This window comes from Scyliorhinus canicula, chromosome 2 (assembly GCF_902713615.1).
Source record: "Scyliorhinus canicula chromosome 2, sScyCan1.1, whole genome shotgun sequence".
Classification (NCBI taxonomy): domain Eukaryota; kingdom Metazoa; phylum Chordata; class Chondrichthyes; order Carcharhiniformes; family Scyliorhinidae; genus Scyliorhinus; species Scyliorhinus canicula.
In genome coordinates this window covers 145209276-145228794 of record NC_052147.1, presented here as the reverse complement: position 1 = coordinate 145228794, position 19519 = coordinate 145209276, and the positions used below count along the sequence as shown (strand labels likewise).

The 19519-nt window shown below is 52.5% G+C and overlaps 1 protein-coding gene across 1 annotated transcript in view; it reads right to left on the bottom strand.

The window, feature by feature from the left end:
- Nucleotides 1-19519, bottom strand: part of LOC119962278 (microtubule-associated protein futsch-like) — a 433376-nt gene that overhangs the window by 347827 nt on the left and 66030 nt on the right. The window contains exon 12 of the mRNA XM_038790266.1: nt 4017-4060. Coding sequence (XP_038646194.1) covers nt 4017-4060 — 44 coding nt within the window. The remainder of the gene's footprint in view (nt 1-4016; nt 4061-19519) is intronic.

The window sequence follows — 19519 nt, the reverse complement described above, 5'->3', positions numbered from 1 at the left end:
AACATGCAGGCTAATGTCGGGTTTGGTGGGAGGATGAGATCGTTGACCATAAAGGCTTGTTCCAACATACAAGATTGCTTTTTGATACCTCGTCGACTGTGCGATATTCCAGTACACAGTAGAGAGCCTATTGCAAGCAATTCCAAAGGTTGTCACGTCTCTGGACGATGTCTTAGCGACAGGGGCAACACCAGAGGAGCACAAAGCAAATTTGGAGAAGTCCTTAAGAGGTTCAAAGAGCCGGTATTTGGTTAAAGCGGGAAAACTGCACATTTCAGCCTGATCAAGTCACATATTTCAATTTTCAGAGTTGATGCAAAGGGGTCACACCGGCTTGAAGATAAGATGTATGCCACCAAATCGGATCCAGAACCAAAGAATGCATCAGAATTATTAATAATAATAACAATAACAATCGCTTATTGTCAAAAGTAGGCTTGATTGAAGTTACTGTGAAAAGCCCCTCGTTGCCACATTCCGCCGCCTGTTCGGTGAGGCTGGTATGGGAATTGAAAGAATTGAAGTCTTTCTAGGGATAGTCAATTATTACGGCCACTTTCTGCCCAGCTTGATGACCATTCTGGCATCACTTTTAAATAAGCGCCAGCATTGGAAGTGGGAGAATGCCCAGAGGAAGTATTTTGATCAGGTCACGCAAGCCCTGCAGTCGTCGACCTTACTGATCCATTTCAACCCGGATAAGGCCACCGTTGTTACTTGCGCTGCATCTCCGTACAGTATCGGAGCAGTATTCTCACACAAAATGGTGTGTTACCTTCTCATCCCGAGCACTGTCAGATGCTGAAAGGAAATATTCCCAGATCAACGAAGAAAGTGGGGCTGTTATTTATGCCATTAAAAAAATTCTGAATACGTTTACTTGCCATTGTTCATGAAGGTAAGCCTGTCCCACCAATAACTTCAGCCCCGGTGCAAAGATGGGCACTGCTTTTGGTGGCATATTTGTATACATTTTAGCATGCATCAGGAACCCAGATATTAAATGTGGATGCTTTGAACAGATTTTCATTACCACAAACAATTTTCAAACCTCCAACAGCAGGAGATCGTACAGGCTCCAAATCGTTTTGATACCTTACCTATTTCATCTAGCCAGATTCAAGCTTGGACCAGCAGAGACCCTGGGGTGAATTCTCCACCTCCCCAGCAGCCTGTTCCACAGCGCCATGCCAGCACCGGCAGCTGTGTTCTCTGTTCCTGCTGCTGACCAATGGGATTCCCAATTGTGGCTACCCCACCTTGCCAGGAAACCCACTGGCGGGGGTGTGCTAACGGCGCAAGGGAGAATCCGCCAGCAGAGAATTCACCCTCCTATACTGTCAAGCCTCAAGACAGTGGATCTTAACGGCTGGCATTTTGAGAAGTCGGAAAAGACTAGACCCTATATGCAACATAGGGACAAAATCACTTGTGAGGATGGGGTCTTCCTGTGGGGTTGCAGAATAATAGTGCCACCTACGGGGTGGCAACCTCTTCTTCAAGTATTACACAGTAGTCGCCTGAGGCAATCTGAAATGAAGGTATGGGCCAAGAGCTACAGTTGGTGGCCGGTGATCGACAAGGACACTATTAGTCCCAATGCAACCTTCCGTCTCCAACATGTTTGCACCCATTGGAGTGGCCAGGGCATAAGTGCACAAGACTCCACATAGACTTTGCAGGTCCCATTTGGTCATCATAGACATCCACTCGAAGTGGCTAGATGTCCAGAATATGCGCTCATCCACCGCAGCAGCCACAATGGACAGGCTACGCCAATTTTTGCAATTCACGGCCTGCCTTAGGTGATTTTCTCAGTCAATGGTACTCGTCATGAAAAGCAATGGGATCCAACACGTGAGGAAAGCCCCCCCACCACCCCACATCAAACGGGCTGGGTGAAAGAGTTGTCCAAACTTTCAAAACATCAATGAAGAAACAAGCCAGTGCTGCTTTGCATGGAGGACTTCTTTCTCTCATACAATTCAACCCCACATAGCAACACAGGGGGGACCCCAGCTGAGTTGTTAATGGGCCGGCATCTCAAGACCCGGCTTGACCTTATTTTTCCAAATTTTTCGGGAGGTTGGAGGCTAAGTTAGCCTCGCAGAAAAGCCACCATGATATAACCAAGGACAGGTTCTTTTAAGCAGACGATTTAGTATACATGCAGAACTTTGGTGGCGGACCAAAATGGTTGCCTAGAAGAGTTTTAATGGGACAGGGCCGCTATCCTATGTCTTCGATCTACAGGGGTGTGAGGCTGGAAGGCAGATTGACCATCTGAGGAGGAGAGAATCTGACATCCCTGAAAAGAGACAGGTGAACTCATTCCCAGTTACTGATATGCCACTTACTGAAGTGGTGGTATGAGAAGCGAGATCTTCTCAAGCGGATTCGTCAAGGGCCACTGAGGGAGCTCTTGTGGTCATTGGTCCAGCCCCTGTTGTGAACTCTGCTGACTGCTGCCATTGCTGGACACTCAGATGCTCCTTATCTGGAATAGCCAGTGGCCAAGTTGAAACGTTCAATAAGAGTTAGGAAGTTGCCCGATCGACTTACCTTTTAAACTTTGTTTTAAGCTCCTTACTGTAACCTTTTTTGTATTACATAACTGTATATGAGAGTTTTTCTGTTTCTGGATTATAGGGATCTGTAAGAGAATTTAAGGGGGGGGGGGGAGGAATGTGGTAGCTTGGCCCCTTGAAGGGGTGAAACTTGACAGGCCTAGAGCCGAAGGGGACACAGCGTGTGAACGTAAGCTTTTCAGAAGTTTAAGTGCAGTTCTGGCAATCGGGTTTTGGTCAGAGTTAGCGTAGGAGTTGTGGGAACAAGACCTGTATATTAGTTGTGCTGTCCAGTGTATATGGTTTGCCTTAGTTTAATAACCTCTTTTACGTTTCAACTTTGCCTTGCCGATCGGCTCACAATATAACACATCCCTAGCTCCCGGGTGAAGAGAATTCCCGTATCTCTACTCCCTTCCTTCCCTGTATCATCAAAGTTAGTGTAGATCAGGCACTAGGACCTTGCTGTTGAGAACACAGGATTATGCCAAGCAGAGTCCTTAGTTACAAATATCACAGCTTCCATTCCTTGTCCATATTTTGTCAGCCAAACCCAGGTCAGAACGAGTAAAACAAAGTGCTAAAAATATTGAACAAGTACTGCTGAATGGCACGGGGGTTACGATGGACTCCACAGTTGAACAGCCTGCTGACAACACTTGATGCCCAGGCGGACAGGCAGGGAGGTAGTGGCATAGCGGTATCATCGCTGGACGAGTAATCCAGAAACGCAAGGCCATACTCTAGGGACTTGGGTTTCAATGCCACCATGGCAGCTGGTGGAATTACAATTCAATAAAAACATCTGGAATTGAAAGTCTATTGATGACCATAAAACCATTGTCAATTATTATAAAACTAATCTGATTCACCAATGTCCTTCAGGGAAGGAAATCTTCCTTCTTACCTGGTCTGGCCTAAATGGGACTCCAGACCCACAGCAATGTGGTTGACTCTTAGATGCCCTCTGGAATGACCGAACCAGCCACTCAGGGACAATTAGGGATGGGCAATAAATGTTGGTTCAGCCAGCAATACCCACATTCCACGAATGAGTAAAAAAATGTTACAATGGCTACATGAGCTTTATATTAAGGGAATCAAGGATTATGGGGAGAAGGCAGGAAAATGGAATGAGAAAAATATCAGCAATGATTGAATGGCAGAGCAAGCTCATTGGGGCGAGTGGCCTAATTCTGCTCCTATATCTTATGAACTTATGAGGAGCGCATTGCTTGTGGAACTCATTCTCCAAATGGACAGTGACAATTCAGAAGAGGGAGGAGGAGTGTAAAAGGGGTGATATTCAAATTTGATTTATTTGTCTCGCATAGTGTGCAATTACCTCGGTTCTCAATACATCCAGTCAGACTAATGAATATAAGTGAGGTTTGTGCGCCCTATTTCAATCTTAAAGTGAAGTATCTGAGTGCGAATTGTGATCAATACCTGTGATTCTGATGTACTTCCGTTGAAATCACCGGAACTGGCTTCTGTGGTAAAAAAACAGAGCAATAATAGGTAACGGGAAGAATGATGTTCATTCGTCCTCACATTGTCTACTCAGAGACACCATGAGAAGTGTCTACAACGATCACCAGCTCATCAGGAGTTTCTGATTGGAGGACAATATGAGAAATCGGTCTCAATCGCTCACTATGTCTTTTCCAATCTCCCTCTTTGAATAGATTCTCTGCCACCAATCCAAACTCCCTCTTTATAGTAAGAAGTCTTACAACACCAGGTTAAAGTCCAACAGGTTTGTTTCAAACGCGAGCTTTCGGAGCACGGCTCCTTCTTCACCTGAAGAAGGAGCCGTGCTCCGAAAGCTCGCGTTTGAAACAAACCTGTTGGACTTTAACCTGGTGTTGTAAGACTTCTTACTGTGCTCACCCCAGTCCAACGCCGGCATCTCCACATCATGCCTCTTTATAGTGTCAGCTGTATGCCCTTCCGCCCCCTCAAATTTCTTCCCTCATTCAACTGGATCGTTGTTGATCTGTACTGTAACTCAGTCCACCCGGTTTCGTAAACGTTAGAACATTGACCTAACAACAATCTACCAATCCTAGTTCAAAAATTTTTGATTTCAGATTTCCATGATAGCCTTTGTGTGAAGAAGTGCAAGTTCTCCCCCTTTAAATTTGAAAATGTTAGTAGTTAGTGATTAAAAATATGAAGATTAAAGGTTTTGGCTAAATATTGATGTGGGTACTCCAAATCTTTTTTAAAAATCAATTCAGTGTCAATCCAGTCTCAATCTGTTCTCCATCATTTTCAATAAAGGGTATCATCATACAATCATAGAATCCCGATAGTGCAGAAGGAGGCCATTTGGCCCATCAAATCCATACCGACCCTTCGAACGAGCACTCTGCCCATTTAGGAGTGTTGACCCCGCCCTATCCCTGTAATCCCAGAATTTGACCTGCACATCCCTGGACATTAAGGGGCAATTTAGCATGGCAAATCCACCTAACTTGCACATCTTTGGACTGTGAGAGGTGTTGTGGGAAAAGTTTGTGTTTTACAATGTATACCAGAAAATTAACTATGTTGCAAAACTATGTTTGACCCTACTTTCTGTGCCTTCTGCTGAGACAGTAGCTCTTTGTGCAAAACAGTAGTTGAAGTCAGATTTAGAAAGAAGGTTTTTAGATGAAAGGTACTCATTGGCTTAGATGCCTGTATAAGAGGCAATTTGTAGGAATAGATAGTTGTGGTGATATGATCTGCATACTCGTCTGCCATTGGGCCAGAACGTCGGCTTACCATTGGCCCTGGTCGGTCAAGTCCGACCCGTTGGTGGAGCATGTCCAGTTACTCCACGCTAACCCGCAGTACGCGTATGTGGAGTACCCCGACGGTCGGCTGGACACGGTCTCCCTCCGGGACCTGGCACCCGCCGGCGTGCGGCCCCCCCCACCACAGACCCCCCTCCCCTTTTTCACCCAGCACCCCACTCAGCTTCCCCATCCCTCATCCATGGCGTCTCTGCGGCCAGTTCAGGTGACGGAGACTACTCGAAGTCTATCGCTCCCGGACTCCAGGACATCAGCAGGACCATCAGCCGATCCGACGACAACTCCTCCACTGCGACGCTCGGCCAGGACGTCAAGGACCACCAAAAGACTGATCGAATCCTTCTAGAGTTCTACAGCCCTATGGACTTTCTTTTGTAAATATCGTTATGTCTGAGCCAGTGGCAAGCCCCCAAATTCGATAAGGGTACGGAGAGAAAATTATTCTCCCGACGGCTACTCATATCACCAGTTCTCCCCCCCCCCCCCCCACCCTACCCTGGGTCTCGTTCACACACCCCCCCCCCCGCCTTCCTTCTCCGTAAGGGGTGAATGTGGTGATATGATCTGCATACTCGTCTGCCATTGGGCCAGAACGTCGGCTTACCATTGGCCCTGGTCGGTCATGTGCCTCTCGACCGATTGGCCGAGAGGCTGAGTTAACCACGCCTCTATCAACGAGGTATAAATGCTCAGATGCCTGACGATCGTCCCTTTCCACTGTAGATGATCGCAGAGCTGTGTTCTAGTCAATTAAAGCCAGACTTTGGTAAATCACTCGCCTCGCGTGCAATCGATGGTACATCAATTTAATTGACTAAGACTTTGAAGATGGAGTTCCGCATCAAGCCCGAATGCCTCCGCATCAGCCCGCAAACTCCGAACTCTGCAGAACTTTTCCAACTCTGGCTGACTTGCCTCGAAGGGTTCCTAGCATCTACAACCACCCCCCCACCGGGGCACAGAAGCTGCATGTCCTCCACTCCAGCGTGGGTATTGACGCTTACGCAATAATCAAAGAGGAAATGGATTATGATGACGCTATACAAAAGCTAAAAGGACAATTCATCAAACCGATCAACAGGGTATTCGCTCGACATCTGCTGGCCACCAGAAAGCAGGTCCCCGGTGAGTCTCTAGACCAATACGCCCGGGCCCTCTATGCCCTGGGGAGAGGTTGCGCCTGTGTAGCGGTGTCCACTACAGAGCACATGGAGCTACTCATCAGAGACGCTTACGTGGCTGGGATGCTGTCTCCCGTGATCCGCCAGCGGATGCTGGAAAGAGACGAACTCAGTTTAACGGAGACGCTGACTCTCTCCGCCTCCCTGGAGGTCGCAGATCTAAGCGCTCGCACCTATGACCCTGGCCAGGCCGTCTCCTGGCACGCTTCCCACCCGCCAACCGCCGCTCCCGGCCTCCCTCAGGCTTGTGCCGCGGGGCGCCCCGATAAATCCGCGGGGCCCCGCTGCTACTTTTGCGGGTACACTAAACACCCTCGCTCGCGCTGCCCAGCCCGCTCGCCCTCTGTAAGAACTGCGGGAAGAAGGGCCACTACTCCACGGTCTGCCAGGCCAAAATGCTGGCTGCAGCGCTTCTGGAAGCTGCACAGCACTCTCCCCCCCCTCCCCCAGGCCTCTGCGAACGGCCTGTGTGCCTCCCTCTCTCCCCCAGGGCCCGTCCAGCCGCTCCCGACTCGCGCCCCGCCGGCCGACAAGCGCACCTCCCCGGCCCCTCCAGCCCTCTGCCAGCCTGCCCCGCACGTTTCTCCCCCCCCGCCCCCGGGCCCCGGCGCCCGACCGGCTCGCCTCTCCGGGCCCCCCCGGTCCCTGCCTGCCCGCAGCGCGACTCTGCTCCCCCCGCCCCCGGCCTGCGCGCCATACCTCCTCCCGCAGCTGCTGCACCTAACCGGCGTCCTGGAGCCGGCCTGAGTGTCCCCACAGCTGATGCACCTAACCGGCGTCCTGGAGCCAGCCTGCGCATCCCCACAGCTGATGCACCTAACCGGCGTCCTGGAGCCGGCCTGCGCGTCCCCACAGCTGATGCATGTTACTCACCTCCTGGAGCCGGCCTGCGCTTCCCCGCAGCTGATGCACCCGGCTCGCCTCCTGGAGCCGGCCTGCGCGTCCCCACCACTGATGCACCCGGCTCGCCTCCTGGAGCCGGCCTGCGCGCCTCACCTCATCAGCTCGCAGCGCCGGCAACGCTAGCTCCGCCACCAGCGGCCACGAGGGCTTCCTGGGCGGCGCCATCTTGGGGTGCCGACCCCACGTGCGGGTCCTGGACGCCGCCATCTTGGGGCCCCGACCCCACGTGCAGATACTGGGCGCCGCCATCTTGGGGAACAGACCTCACATGTGGATCCTGGCCACCGACTTCCAGGTCTGCCACGCAAGGTCCCTCCAGCATCGAATCGGACAGCGACGACGGATTTTCTCCACGGCTCGCGGCCGTTCACCTCACATATGGATCCTGGCCACCGACTTCCAGGTCTGCCACGCAAGGACCCTCCAGCATCGACTCGGACGGCGACGACGGATTTTCTCCACGGCTCGCGGCCGTTCAACTCGACCAGTCTCATCCACGCATGCTCGCCAAAACGACTACGCTGATCCACCTCAACGGCCACGAGACGGACTGCCTGCTGGACTCCGGGAGCACGGAAAGCTTAGTTCACCCTGACACGGTAAGACGCTGCGCGCTCCCTGTCCATCCCGTAACACGCAAAATCGGTTTAGCCTCAGGTTCGCACTCCGTCCACATCACCGGGTGCTGCATCGCGGACCTCACGGTCCAAGGGAAGGTTTTTAAAAGTTATAAATTCCTTGTCCTCCCTGACCTTTGCGCACCGGCACTCCTAGGACTGGACTTCCAGTGCAACCTGCAGAGGTTGACCTTTCAATTCGGCGGCCCTATACCCCCCCTCACTGTCTGCAGCCTCGCGTCCCTCAAAGTGGACCCTCCCTCCCTGTTTGCTAACCTCACCCCCGATTGCAAACCCGTCGCCACACGGAGCAGACGGTACAGCGCCCAGGACCGATCCTTCATCAGGTCCGAGGTCCAGAGGTTGCTGACGGAAGGGGTCATCGAGGCCAGCAACAGTCCCTGGCGAGCCCAAGTGCTGGTGGTCCGGACGGGGGAGAAAAACCGGATGGTCATCGATTATAGCCAAACCATCAATCGGTTTACGCAACTGGACGCGTATCCTCTTCCCCGTATTTCTACCATGGTAAACGAGATCGCGACATACAAGGTCTTCTCAACTGTGGACCTTAAGTCCGCTTACCACCAGCTCCCCATCTGCGCGAGTGACCGACTGTACACTGCGTTCGAGGCTGACGGGCGCCTCTACCACTTCCTTAGGGTTCCGTTTGGTGTCACAAATGGGGTCTCGGTCTTCCAACGGGAGATGGACCGAATGGTCGACAAGTACAGATTACAGGCTACCTTCCCGTATCTTGATAATGTCACCATCTGCAGCCACGACCAGCAGGACCATGACGCCAACCTCCAGAAATTCCTCCAAACCGCAAAACTCCTTAACCTCACGTACAATAAGGATAAATGCGTGTTTAGCACCGACCGCCTAGCCATCCTCGGCTACGTAGTGCGTAACGGGGTGATAGGCCCCCGACCCAGAACGCATGAGCCCCCTGATGGAACTCCCTCTCCCCAATACCCCCAAATCCCTCAAACGCTGCCTGGGGTTTTTTGCATACTACGCCCAATGGGTTCCCAACTACGCGGACAAGGCCCGTCCCCTCATGCAAACCACGACCTTCCCGCCGTCGACGGAGGCCTGCCAGGCCTTTAGCCGCATCAAAGCGGACATCGCAAAGGCCACGATGAACGCCATCGACGAGGCCCTCCCCTTCCAGGTTGAGAGCGACGCATCAGAAGTAGCTCTGGCGGCCACCCTGAACCAAGCGAGCAGACCCGTGGCCTTCTTCTCCAGAACTCCCCAGGCTTCCGAACTCCGCCACCCCTCTGTGGAAAAGGAAGCCCAGGCCATAGTCGAAGCCGTGCAACATTGGAGGCACTATTTGGCCGGCAGGAGGTTTACCCTCCTCACAGACCAACGGTCAGTAGCCTTCATGTTTGATAATGCACAAAGGGGCAAGATCAAAAATGACAAGATTTTACGGTGGCGGATCGAGTTGTCCACGTACATCTATGATATCTTGTATCGTCCTGGGAAGCTCAATGAGCCTCCTGATGCCCTGTCCCGCGGTACCTGCGCCAGCGCGCAGATAGACCGCCTCCGCTCCCTCCACGCAGACCTCTGCCATCCAGGGGTGACCCGCCTACACCACTTCATTAAGGCCTGCAACCTGCCCTACTCCATCGAGGAAGTCAGGTCAGTAACCCGTGACTGCCACATCTGCGCCGAGTGCAAACCGCACTTCTACCGCCCCGAGCGCGCACACCTGATCAAAGCATCCCGCCCCTTCGAACGTCTTAGCATTGACTTCAAGGGGCCCCTTCCCTCTAACAACCGCAACATTTACTTCCTGGCGGTTATCGACGAACACTCCCGCTTCCCCTTCGCCATTCCCTGTCCCGACATGACCACATCGACCATCATTAAGGCCCTACTCTCCATCTTCTCACTGTTCGGCTACCCTGCGTATGTACACAGCGATCGGGGGTCCTCATTTATGAGCGACGAGCTGCGTCAATTCCTGCTCGACAGGGGCATCGCCTCTAGCAGGACGATCAGCTATAACCCTCGGGGTAACGGACAGGTCGAGCGGGAGAATGGTACCATCTGGAAGACCATACTACTGGCCCTCCGGTCTAGAAATCTCCCTATTTCCCGATGGCAAGAGGTTATCCCCGATGCCCTGCACTCTATCCGCTCACTCCTCTGTACTGCAACTAATCAGACACCTCATGAGCGTCTTCTTGTTTTCCCCAGGAAGTCGTCCTCCGGATCCCCTCTCCCGACGTGGCTGGTTACCCCCGGGCCCATCTTGCTCTGGAAGCATGTGCGGGTGCACAAGTCCGACCCGTTGGTGGAGCATGTCCAGTTACTCCACGCTAACCCGCAGTACGCGTATGTGGAGTACCCCGACGGTCGGCTGGACACGGTCTCCGTCCGGGACCTGGCACCCGCCAGCGTGCGGCCCCCCCCACCACAGACCCCCCTCCCCTTTTTCACCCAGCACCCCACTCAGCTTCCCCATCCCTCATCCATGGCGTCTCTGCGGCCAGTTCAGGTGACGGAGACTACTCGAAGTCTATCGCTCCCGGACTCCAGGACATCAGCAGGACCATCAGCCGATCCGACGACAACTCCTCCACTGCGGCGCTCGGCCAGGACGTCAAGGACCACCAAAAGACTGATCGAATCCTTCTAGAGTTCTACAGCCCTATGGACTTTCTTTTTGTAAATATCGTTATGTCTGGGCCAGTGGCAAGCCCCCAAATTCGATAAGGGTACGGAGAGAAAATTATTCTCCCGACGGCTACTCATATCACCAGTTCTCCCCCCCCCCCCCCCCCCACCCTGGGTCTCGTTCACACACCCCCCCCCCCCCCGCCTTCCTTCTCCGTAAGGGGTGAATGTGGTGATATGATCTGCATACTCGTCTGCCATTGGGTCAGAACGTCGGCTTACCATTGGCCCTGGTCGGTCATGTGCCTCTCGACCGATTGGCCGAGAGGCTGAGTTAACCACGCCTCTATCAACGAGGTATAAATGCTCAGACGCCTGACGATCGTCCCTTTCCACTGTAGATGATCGCAGAGCTGTGTTCTAGTCAATTAAAGCCAGACTTTGGTAAATCACTCGCCTCACGTGCAATCGATGGTACATCAATAGTGTGTACACAATGCTTGTGATTTTTGTAACCTAAGAATTACTAATATCAGAAAGGACACAAAATGGCTGTCAGCTGAGCTAGCAATACTAAAAGACACAAAATGGCTTTTAGCTGAACTAGCTACATTCCTGAACAATCATTAGCTGGGGTAAGTTACAAACTGTATAAACAACCTCATTGAATGGGACCCAGGCGTGGGTGTTTCTGGGGAGTATTTTAACAGCCACTGATAACAGCTCCACAAGACAACAAGCACAATGTATTAATAGCTCAAGGTCTCCAGATGCAGGCAGGAGACATGACTTTATGTTAGTTTTGAGTGACTTCTGCATGAAGTTAGGGGATGGTAAGACACCAACCCACTTTAACCATATATGGCCTAAACTGGGATACTGAGAAAATTGATTGACTGCTTGTAATGAATTGTGACGCTAACAGAGTTGATTGATGGTATGTAAATGAGAATGCAGCTACTTCCGCAGTTAAACTGTATGTTAATTAAGTGCAACCCTAGCTCAAGCAAGAAAGTGTGCTGACAAAGACAACAGATTCCAAGGAATTTCTCCCAGAGCTCTGATATAATAAACTGCTTCTTTACTCATTCAAAGGTCTGCTTGTGAATATTTTCACCCAACAGGAGGAAACCGGAGTACGCGGAGGAAACCCTCACAGGCATGGGGAGAAAATGTAAACGCCACACCGACAGACATCCGGCCAGAATTGAACCGATGTCCCTGGAGCTGTGAGGCAGCAGTGCCGCCCAGCAATGCATGACTGGATTGTAGGTTGGGATCCGGTGGTGGTGGTGCAGGGGGTTATGGGGGTGGTAGTGATAGAGGGGTGTTGTGGTAGGGGTGTGGATGTGTGAGAGGTGTGGGGCTGGTGTGGGGGTGGGTTTTGAGTGGTGGGGGTAGGTTTTGAGTGGTGGTGGTGACACACGTGCCATGGGAAACCGCAACTCAGCAGGGTCTCACCTGCTCATCTGATGCCGACCTCCGGCTTGGTGACTGCCCTCTCTCTGGGCCCACTAACCAGGTGCAGTGTCCCCTGATCCGCTGCGGTAACGGGCCACATATCTGTCGGTCCCCCTCCGGTTTTTACTCTCTCCGGGTGGTTGTGGGCCTCCCTCTCGTAGGGGGGTGCGGAGACAGAAAATGCGGTGTTTGTCAGTTGGACACATGCCTCACAGGGGGTGGGTAGCTGGTGACCTTTGTGGCCAGGGCACACGGCCATGGCAATCGGTATGGGTGCTGGCATGTGGTACAGAGTGCAGGGCGCTGGCCATCTTGGGGGAGGGGGGGCGGTTACAGGTGTTTGCGATTGGTGTTAGTGCCAGTGCTGCCTACTTATCCTGGCCGCCCTGAGGAATCGTGCAGTGTTTCTGCGCCACTATTGTCTGGTCCTGGCAGCCCATGGCGTCTACCATCTGCACCAAGGCCCGGTGTACAGAGGCGAGTGGCAACCTCCTTCCCACCCCAGGAGTACACAAGCTAGCCTGCTTTTACTTCACGACTTCCAGCAGGGTCTCGAGCTCAGCGTCCGTGAGCCGGGGTGCCGCTCTTCGTGCTGCTATCTTGTTGGCTGGAATGAGAGTGTGTGGGGAGCAGAGTGCTCATATGCGGCTACAGCCTTTCGAGTGTCAATCTCGATTCCGGTTTATCCAACACCGTTTCTCATTGGAATTGATCATGTTCCACGTGGCGTCGGTGCCAGCCCGTTAACGGCTGATGAATTGCTCAGGCTGAGGCGCCAGTTTTGCTGTCGTAGAAGTCCACCAGTTCTGTCCTGGCATCAGCACTATGGGTTGGATTCTCCGATTTTGAGGCTATGTCCGAAGCATGTATCTAGTCGCAGCCACACCATGTAAAGCCCCTGGCTTTACCTGCAGATATGGACGGAGAATTGCCGGGTCCGAGGCTGTGCATGCGCACAATGGCGACCTCACAGCATCTGCCAGCTGCACTGTACAACACGGCGCTGGCCACGCGCAGACCATACCTGCCAGATAGTGCCGCTGTAATACCCCTCCCTACCCCTGGACCACCCCCCACAGTCCCCCCAGTCCCGCCAAAGCCACCCGGCCAGTGTAACTGCTCGCCACCCCCACTGTGACAGTGCTGGACACAGTCTGCAGCCGCCATGCGAGGTTGCCGAAACATCAGACCACAAGTGAGCAACGCCATCGGGAAGTCGGCGCATCAGAGGCGGAGCATCGGGGAAGGGCCTTCAGGTTGTGGTGAATGTACTTCATGTAATTCACACTGTATAGTATTGTGTCCTTGTGGGCTCTGTCTGTGAGCCGTTGCGCGGCTCTGCCCACAGGGGGAGATGAGGAGCTTGTACAGGGCTCCACCCTCGTTTCCACCCATGGCTCTGCCCATGGCCCCTCCCACTACCAGAAGTATAAAGTGCTGCAGCCTTGTGAGCCTGCCCTCAGTTCTTCTGGTCGCAGGCAGGCTCAGTTGTAAGTCTATTAAAACCACAGTTTACTTCCTATCGTGTCTCGAGTGAATTAATGGTCACATCACAGGTGACGTCCTGAGGCCATCCCAATGGCGTACTCAGCGATGACGTCGTTTTGGAGGGAGCGTAGCATGCAATTTCAGCGTCAAAACGGATTCTCCGGCCAATCGTCGAATGTGATTTCAGTGTTGGAAATCGGAGAATCCAGCCCTCTGTCTCTGAAGCGGAGAAACCCACCCCTCGTGTTCCCCAGCAGCTGACTCCGCGAGGCTGTGACTGATGTCTAACGTTAATTAGGACACTTAATGATGCTCCACGAGCTTCATGCCACGAATGATTGTCCCACCAGTTGATTCGCTGGGACTGCGCCCGGTAGCTGCCCGCTAACGAGAGGAGCAGCAGTTAAACCGATCTCGCAGACCAAACCCATAGAGAGCACACAGAGATACCACCACGCAGACCAGCTCCACGATTCCGAGATGCTAACCTGGCCAGGCTGATGGACCCGGCCGAGTCCAGACAGGACACCCTGTTACCCTGAGAGGCTCAGAGGGTTTGCCACAGGCCGCCTGGGAGGCAGTGGCAGCGACCGTCAGTTCGGGGATGGTCACTAGGAGGACCTTCACCCAGTGCTGCAAGATGCTCAACAACCTCTATCGGCCCGCACTGAGTTAGCATTGGCTCCCTGGCACCGGTGCCGCCAGCTACCATCCAGGAGAACAGCCTAACACCCCCCCCCCCCGGACGACCTGCACCTGGCTCTGCACCCAGCCTCCTCCAACACAATACCATGATGCCACCACACCCTGGTAGCCACCATCACACCCCACCCATGCCCAGCAGTGATACACCCCCCCCCACCCGCAATGGATGCAGTGTGCAGCTCACGATGCCCCCTGTGTCCCCCCGCGGGAGAAGTGGGCCCACAACAGATGGAAAAGGGCCCAGATGGGCAGTGGGGTGCCGGTCCTGAATGTCCTCACCAGCTATGATAATGATAATCTTTCTTATTACCACAAGTAGGCTTACATTGTTTTTTAAATTTAGGGTACCCAATTATTCTTTTCCAATTAATGGGCAATTTAGCGTGTTCAATCCACCTACCCTGCACATCTTTGGGTTGTGGGGGCGAAACCCACGCAGACACGGGGAGAATGTGCAGCTCCAAACGGACAGTGACCCAGAGCCGGGATCGAACCCGGGTCCACGGTGTCGTGAGGCAGCAGTGCTAACCACTGTGCCACCGTGCTGCCCGCTGCCCTCATCTCTGATGTACATCCTGGGGAAACTCCTAGATGCAGCAGTACAGCACGGAGGGCTAAGCAGATAGAGGACCACTGAGATGGTACTGAGGAGAGGGTTGGCGGCACATCAGGAGCGAGGGATAGTTGGGACACGATTATACAACATTAAAACACGTTACAATATTAAAACATGTTACACTCGATACATGTGAAGCCTCTGTCATGTTATTTTGCAGTGCAGCCAGCCTGCAACTCCTCCCTCAGCAGCCCTTCGCTCTCCCCAGGCCACAGCTCCCCGGGCTCCCAGATACTAGACCTGGGCCACCACGCCAAGGCATGCCACATTCAGGTGATGGGTATGAATGCGCTGTCAGCAGACATACAGGAGTCAGACTATGGTATCAATTGAGGAGCACCAGAATTCAGCTCACAGCGAGTTATCATCGCCGTCTTGCCTTGTATATTGACTGGCTGGCAGTGCCTACACAGGCCCATCATCCTGGAATAATGTAATGCAGACCCTGGGAGAGTGGAACGGGAAGATTGGGGGAGGGGAGGAGCGGGTAATGGGTGGGTCTGGGAATGATCAGTGGGGATGGGGAATGGGACAGAACGCTGGGTGGGGAGGGGAGAGATGACTGACGAAGCCTCTTCCTATGAGAAGTGGGTGAGGATGAGGGCCTCCCTGGCCTTCAGGGCATGCTGCAACCTTGCCGCCGCCTCCTGTCCTCCATCCTCTGGCTGGTCCCGCGGGACCTCCCTGTGCTCGTCTTCTTGCCCTTCCTGGTCCGGCTCTTCCTCGTCCTCTTCAGTGGAGGTGGTCCTCCTCCACCTCCAGCGTGCCACCCCGTTGCTGTGTCAGGTTTTGGAGGACACAGCAGACCACCACAAAGTGGGCGACTCTCTGGAGGGTGTAGTGCAGGGCACCCAGAGCAGGCGAGGCATCGGAGCCCCATTTTGAGCAGTCTGATGCACCACAAAATGACAGTCCAGGTGGCCACATGGGCCTTGCTATATCTGGTGTCCTCATTGGTCTCCAACCCCTGTACTGGTGTCATTAGCCAGGATCTAAGCGGGTACTCCTTATCTCCCAAGGGCCAACTTGTCACCCTCTGTGGGGACCCTCAAAGATGCCGGGGATCCCGACTGTCCCAGGATGTAGCTGTTGTGCACGTTCCCAAGAAGCGCGCACACACATGCATGGTTTTGAGGTGGTGTTCACACACAAGTTGGATGTTCAGGGAGTGGAACCCCTTCATGTTGATGAGGGCGCTCCCTTCAGCAAACGTGAATTGGTAAGATGCATCATCCTGCCATGGTATGTCATTGTACTGAGCTGAGCAGTAACAGTGTCCCGCGTTTGCAGAGTTGTACCATGTCGTACCAGTGGTAGTTCCATTGGTGTTGTTTTTGCCGTGCTTGTTGTCGACGTTGTTGCCTTTGGTACGCGTCTTGTTATTGTCTTTGATATGGTTTTCATAGGTTGTGTTGTTGTGTTGGTTGGTTTTGTTGTTGTGTTTGCTGTGCTCAAGGACCACACTCTGTCGATAATACGAGTCCTTCACACAGTAACTCGTGTCAGCGTGCTTTGTGGCATCTGCTGTTTCCTTGAGCGTGCCGTCACTGAGTTCACGGCGCTTCCCATCTGGAGTCATGTCTGGCTTACTTGAATCAGCTTTGGCTTGTGGTTGCTCCCCATCTGGAGTCGTTTCTGGTTCACCCTTGTCAGCTGAGGTTTCTTGATGCTCCCTGCTTGGAGTCATTTCGTGTTCACTTGCATCTTATGAGGTTTCTTGATCATAGATTATCATAGAATTTACAGTGCAGAAGGAGGCCATTCGGCCCATCGAGTCTGCACCGGCTCTTGGAAAGAGCACCCTACCCAAGGTCAACACCTCCACCCTATCCCCATAACCCAGTAACCCCACCCAACACTAAGGGCAATTTTGGACACCAAGGACAATTTATCATAGCCAATCCACCTAACCTGCACATCTTTGGACTGTGGGAAGAAACCGGAGCACCCGGAGGAAACCCACGCACACACGGGGAGGATGTGCAGACTCCACACAGACAGTGATCCAAGCCGGAATTGAACCTGGGACCCTGGAGCTGTAAAGCAATTGTGCTATCCACAATGCTACTGTACTGCCCCTTGACGTTCCATGTCCAGACTCAAAACGTTCAGGAATGCATTTGCTTGTGGAGAGGCTCGAGCAGATGAGGTTTGAATTAACGTGGTGTCACCGGAGTCACCAGTAGTCTCATTGTGATTGTCGAGTGCCTCTGTACACACTAGCTGAGGTCTGTCACATTGCACATCTTGTATGGGAAGTGGGATGCCATCATCACTTGTCGCACATACAGTGGGTGGAGCCTCAGTGTCTTCTTGTCCTTTACTTGAGCTGGGTAGACTGTCAGAGTCTTCTTCCAGTGGCTCAAACAATCTGGGTGGACTGTCATAGTCGCTTTGCTGTTCACGTGAGCGTGGTAGACTGTCATAATCTTCTTGCTGTGCACTTGAGCATGGCAGACCTGCATCGTCTGCTGCTGATTGCTCAGAAGAGGTTGCTAGACCCTCATAGTCTTGTTCATGCAAGCACTGCGCTCTGGAGTCTTGCATTCCTTCCACCGTGGATTCTGTCCACGAGCTCGCTGCGGAGGCTTGCGTCACTGGAGTCACTTTCTGTGTGGAGACGTGCAGTTGTCTCACTATGGAGTCTTTCATCGCTTTCTGTGTGGAGGCTGGGACCCTTCGTGGTGCGTCGACCACTCTCTATGTGGAGTTGGGGACCCTTTGCGGTGCATGGAACACTCTCTGTGTGGCAGCAGGCCACTCTCCGTGGGCTTGTACCGCTCTCTGTCTCTTGGCGTCGGCCGCAGCATAATCCTGCGCTCACGAGTCGGGATGTCATATGTGCTGGGCTGAGGATTCCCCAATCCGAAGAACTCGTCATCGGGGTCTTCAATGTACAACACCTCTAGCTGCGGTTCGGATTTGGTACTGGGGTAGCCACCTCCCAAGATGAAATCTTCGTCTGAGTCGTTGTCTTCCAAGACAATATCATCTTCTAGGACGGTGCTTACTGCATGGTGCAGGGTTCAGCGGAGGTTACTTTCAGCTACTGGTCGTATTTCAGGCATTGTGCTGTCGTTCGAGGTGAAAGAATCGGGTTTTACGGCTTTAAAACTTTTTTTCTGTGTTTTGGGACATTTCCCCTTTAAGTGGGCATGGACGGGGCCTCTGACGTCATGATGCTTGTGACGTAGAGCGTAGGAAGCGATTGCGCAAGCGTAGATCACTGTTCCTTTACTTGGGGCCTTTTTCGCAATTGCGCATGCATGGCTTCTCGCGTGTTCGCAAACAGACCTTCCCGTTCTGTGCGCTCTTCGCACAACTGCGCATGTGAGGCTCCTTTGCCAAGATGGCTGCAAATCAAAACTGCCTTTTTTTGTTGCAAGCCGACCCCGTGGCAAGTTTTGGCGCCTCTTTTACCATTTTTTCCTCGCAGAATTCTTGGAATTTGTCCAGGACTGCCTGGAAGTGGCTCTTGTTTTGCCCCTTTCAGTATTTTAAGGTCTGGAAGATTTCAGCTGCTTCTAGGCCCACGATGGTAAGTAGAAGCTTTATTTTCTCGGCATCCGCCACGCCATCTAAGTCAGACGCTACCAGGTAGAGATCTCAAATCTCTGCCTGAATGCACGCCAGTTTTCACTGAGATTGCCATGGTACCTGAGCTGCTGTGGAACCGTAATTTTGAACATCACCTTGCCTGGGTGCTTTTGCTGGTTGTCACTGTTTGCTGAGTTGTAACTATATGGATTTAAACAGTTCACTCCTTGGTACCATGTTTTGTTATGCTCTTGACGTAGCATAAGCTGCTTCCTTGATGTGCCCTCTGACAAAGGAAGGTTCAGACTTGGAGATAGCTTTAACACATTTATTAAACTGTTAACGATTCTCCTTTTGGATTCAACTCTCCTGTTAATCCTGCTAAAGCTCAGACTGACGAACCAGTCTGCTACAATCCACGTGGTGGGTGTGATGTGTTTCAATCAACCCTGTGTATTCACTAAGTGTCTCCACTGGAAAGAGGAAGATCATGCGTGCTGTGTCCTTATATATGGGTTGGTGTAATGCCCTCCTGTGGTAGTGTCACTTCTGTGTGTGTCTTAAATGCCCATTGGTCGTGTCCTATCTTACTGGCCTATTGGTTGAATGTCTGTTTGTCATATCTCTCGTGCTCCCTCTAGTGTCTATCTAGTCTACATGTATTTACATTAACCCCTTGTGTATTTACAGTGATGCATATCAGCACACACATCACCAACAATCTGTCCTGGTCCACCCATATCAACGTGACGACAAAAAAGTACAACAGTGCCTATACTTCCTCAGGAAACTAAGGAAATTCAGCATGTCCACATTGACTCTTACCAACTTTTACAGATGCACCATAGAAAGCATCCTATCTGGCTTCATCACAGCCTGGTATGGCAACTTCTTGGTCCAAGACTGTGAGAAACTACAGAGAGTCGTGAACACAGCCCATTCCATCATGTGAACCCGCCTCTGTGATGATCGGTAAACTATCATCTGTATATAATGAGTAATTCAT